General features: G+C 22.3%; 1 protein-coding gene across 1 annotated transcript in view; it reads right to left on the bottom strand.

Moving 5' to 3' along the window:
* LOC135194938 (ribonuclease H2 subunit C-like) overlaps nt 1-3,648 on the bottom strand; it is a 7,342-nt gene extending 3,694 nt beyond the window's left edge. Inside the window, exon 1 of the mRNA XM_064221158.1 lies at nt 3,327-3,648. Coding sequence (XP_064077228.1) covers nt 3,327-3,504 — 178 coding nt within the window. The 5' untranslated portion in view covers nt 3,505-3,648. The remainder of the gene's footprint in view (nt 1-3,326) is intronic.
* Nucleotides 3,649-4,434: the final 786 nt, after the last annotated feature.

Below are 4,434 nucleotides of genomic sequence, written 5' to 3'. Positions count from 1 at the left end.
ATAGTATCTATATATATTATATTATATATTATATATATATTAATATATTAAATTTATATATATATATATATTATATATATATATATATATTATATATTATATATTTATATAAATTATATAATTTATATATATATATTATATATTATATATTATATATTATTATATATATATATTAATATATTATATATATATATATTATTATTAATATATATATCTATATATATATAAGTCCTTATATATTATATATATATAATATATTTATACTTATAATTTATATAATATATATTCATATATTTATTATATATAGTATATACTATTATATAGTTATTATATATATATATATTATAATATTATATATATATATATATTAATTATAATATTATATATATATATAATATTATTATTATATATATATATATATATTATATTTAATATATATATATAAGTTGATATATTTATATATATATATATTATATTATATAGTTATAAGTATATATATATATATATTATTATAATTTATTATATATTATATATTATATATATATATATATATTAATATTTATGTATATATATATTAATATTATATATTATATATAATATATTAATTATAGTATTTAATAATAGTACTATATATTATATATTATTAATATAATATATAATTATCATATATATAATATCATATAATATATTATATATTAGTATATATATATATATTATATATTATATATAATAATAATATAGATATAATAATTTATTAATTATTATATATATATATATATATAATATCTTATATTTAATATATATATATATATATTTATTATAGATATTATATATATATTATATTAATATATTTATATATATATATATATACGTAGAATTATTATTATATATATTATATATATTGGAATGAATATATGATATTAGTATATATATTAGGAGAAGTATCTATTTTGATATATATTATATAGTTATATATTCTATAATAGTATCATATTATAATATTATGTATTTATATTTATATATATATAAGTTACTAATTTATGTTTTATATTATTTATATTATATATATATATTTATATATTATTATATATATTATTATTATAGATATCTTATATATATATATTAATATTTATATATTATATATTATATATATAAATATTTTATTATATATTTATATTATATATTATATATTATAATATTTAATATTATATATTATATATTATATATTATTATTATATCTTATATATTTATATATATTATAATATATTTATATATTATGTATATATATATATTTATATATTATATAATATTTCATGAATATATATGAAATAATATATATATATATATATATTATATATTATTTATATATATTTATATATATCTATAGTATATATATATATATATATTATATATATAATATATTTATATATATATATTATGTTATATATATATATATTATTATATATATATATTATATATTATATATTTATACAATATATATATATTATAATATATCTATATAATTACTTATAATATATATTCTTATATATTAATATATATTATTATTATATTATGTATAATATAGCTGATATTTATTCTTATTATCTAACTAGAATATATAATATAATATATATAATAATAATAATTATATATATATTATAATATATATAATAACACATTTTTCAAATCCTTATAGGCTTTCCTACCAAACCTTCTTCCCCCGCCCCCCACAGCAACAACAGCAACAAAGTAGTTTGAAAACTTACTCCCCGAGTATGTGAAAATGTATGAATGGAATGGAACATAAAATCCAGGCCAAAGGCCAAGTGCTGGATCCTATGAGTATTCTGCGCCAAAAGGAAAACTGAGTCAAGAGGTTTGAAAGGTGTAACAAGAGGAAAACCTTTTACAGTTGAAGAAAGTAAGATAAAGGAGTTCCAGCTAGGGGCCAAGGGGACAATGCAAAGAAGCTTTAGGACTTTAAATATTGCCTAAAGTGCACTGACAGCACTGTCCCCCTACGGGATAATGACATTACATGACAATGCAGTAATCTCACCAGTATTTAGGCCGACAAGGATACATCCTTAACTAACCTAGGATGTGGGTTCCTTCCTTACAAGGATATGTTCAATTCCAGTCTAATCTGGGGGATGCCATATCCTACCATCATACCTTATAGGCCTACTTAGGCCTTATTAACTTCATTCATTTAGTATGTGAATTACTAGGTACCTTCAGTGGCACTAAGTTATGCCTAGGATAGGACACTGCAATCTAGGCTAATTTGGTATTGGCCAGAAATCCCTTTATTGACGTCAGTAATTACTCACACATACTGTAGCCTATAGGCTTACCTATACTCACATAGGCCTAGACCCGCCTAACTCGATTTACTAGATTTGATTTGGGTGGGTGTAGGCCTAGAATAGGTAAGCCTAGGGGAAGCTGATTAGTAGTATTGCATTAAATTTTTGTTATAAAATGGTCTTACTTAGTTTTTCGTAAGACAGGCTCAAAATATAGGTATCTAAATTATATGCTGGGGAGGCCTATTGGCCTACGTCAGCATAAAGGGCTAATTGCATACTGGGCCTAGAAACAACCAAATTAGGTAACTCGCCTGCTTAAGCCTCGGGGCAGTTAAATACATTAGGTAATATATTAAACTACTTTAAACTCAATTAATCAAATACGTTAATAGTATTTTAAAATACTTAAAACTCAATAATTAAATGCGTTAATACCTTAAAATACACTAAAATCAATTATTAAATACATTAATATCTTAAAATATTTTAAAATCAATTACTAAGTATGTTATTTTAAAATACTTTATACTCAATAATTAAATACCTACGTTAATATTTTATGCTTTAAACTCAACAATTAAATACGTTAATATTTTAAAATGCTCCAACTTAACAGTTACTTTAACTTAATAATTAGGTAAATACGTTAATAGGTTTTAAAATGCTTTAGGCTAACTCAATAGTTTACATTTAACAAAAAAAAGTATTTTAAAATGGCTAACTTAATAGTTACTTTTAACTCAATACATTATTAGTTTATTTTAAAATGCTTTAGGCTAACTCAATAGTTACTTTTAACTCAATACATTATTAGTTTATTTTAAAATGCTTCAACTCAATAGGCTACTAGGTAGTACCTAGCCTAGTTGGTTAAAAGTACGTTAATAGCCTAGTACTAGGTATTCTAAAATGATTAAACTTAGTTTATCATTAGACTCAAAATACTATACGATGAAATACAAAGTACAGGCCTAAATTAACCTATAAAAAAATAGGCCAAAGGTATCATTTTACCTTTTTCTTCTCCTTCTTCCTGCCCTTCATTCGTCACGGTTTCTTCAGTGACGTATTTTGTAAAATATTTATCGACTTCGGCGTCTCCATTATGTTCAATGCTGCACGGCATATACTGCACGTGGTTTCCTTCGCTGCTCGTTTCGGGCAACGTACCCAGACATATTTTGGTCGACATTTTGGTGTATTAGTGATAATTTCACGCTCAGAATGACTAAATAATAGGTAGTAGTAGCCTATAATATTTCGCGCTTAAAATGACTAAATAAAAGGAGTAACAGCAATAGTATTAGACGGGATTCACCTATGGAACGGCTCTCACTTGCTCCTTCTATCTCCCTTTCCTTGGATTTAAGTTAATTGTCTCTGAAATACGAAATATAAATCATATATTTATGTTTTTATATAAATTCCTTCCTATTTCCATTCATTCTTTTGATAGATCTGCAAATAATATTAGGATTTTTTAATTGTCTATGAAATACTACTACAGATATATAATTTATATGTTTTTTATATGAATTCATTCCTTCCTATTTCTATTTTTTATTCTTTAGATAGACCTGCAAACAATAGTGGGATTTAAAAAAAATTGTATATATCACTTTGCTCTTTCTATTTTTTTTAGTGAATTGTCTCTGAAATACTATATATATATATATATATATATATATATATATATTATATATATATATATATATATATATATGTGTGTGTGTGTGTGTGTGTGTGTGTGTGTGTGTGTGTGTGTGTGTGTGTGTGTGTGTGTGTGTGTGTTTTTTTTTCATATAAATTCCTTCCTTTTTCTATCCCTTCTGTCAATAGATCTGCCAATAGTAAAAGGATTATTTTAAGAACTTTGTATATATCCTCCTTTTCGGCGTGTTTATCATAAGCGCCCTTTAGGATGACGTAAACATAAGACTGTTGACGTCGTGAAGATAATGACTCCCCAAGAAATATGAATCCTAGATAATGACAGCCGAAAACCCTGGGGGTTCACTATCTTGGAAATATCCAGTAGTAGTAGTAATATTAGTAGCAATAGTAGTAGTCGTAGTAAAGGGAATTTCCACTGAAAGGCTTCTATTCTTGACCAAACGGTTTC

Source organism: Macrobrachium nipponense, chromosome 15 (genome assembly GCF_015104395.2).
Source record: "Macrobrachium nipponense isolate FS-2020 chromosome 15, ASM1510439v2, whole genome shotgun sequence".
In the NCBI taxonomy this organism is placed as follows: domain Eukaryota; kingdom Metazoa; phylum Arthropoda; class Malacostraca; order Decapoda; family Palaemonidae; genus Macrobrachium; species Macrobrachium nipponense.
Note: the sequence above shows the minus strand (reverse complement) of the source record. Positions and strands in the feature narration are given on the sequence as shown.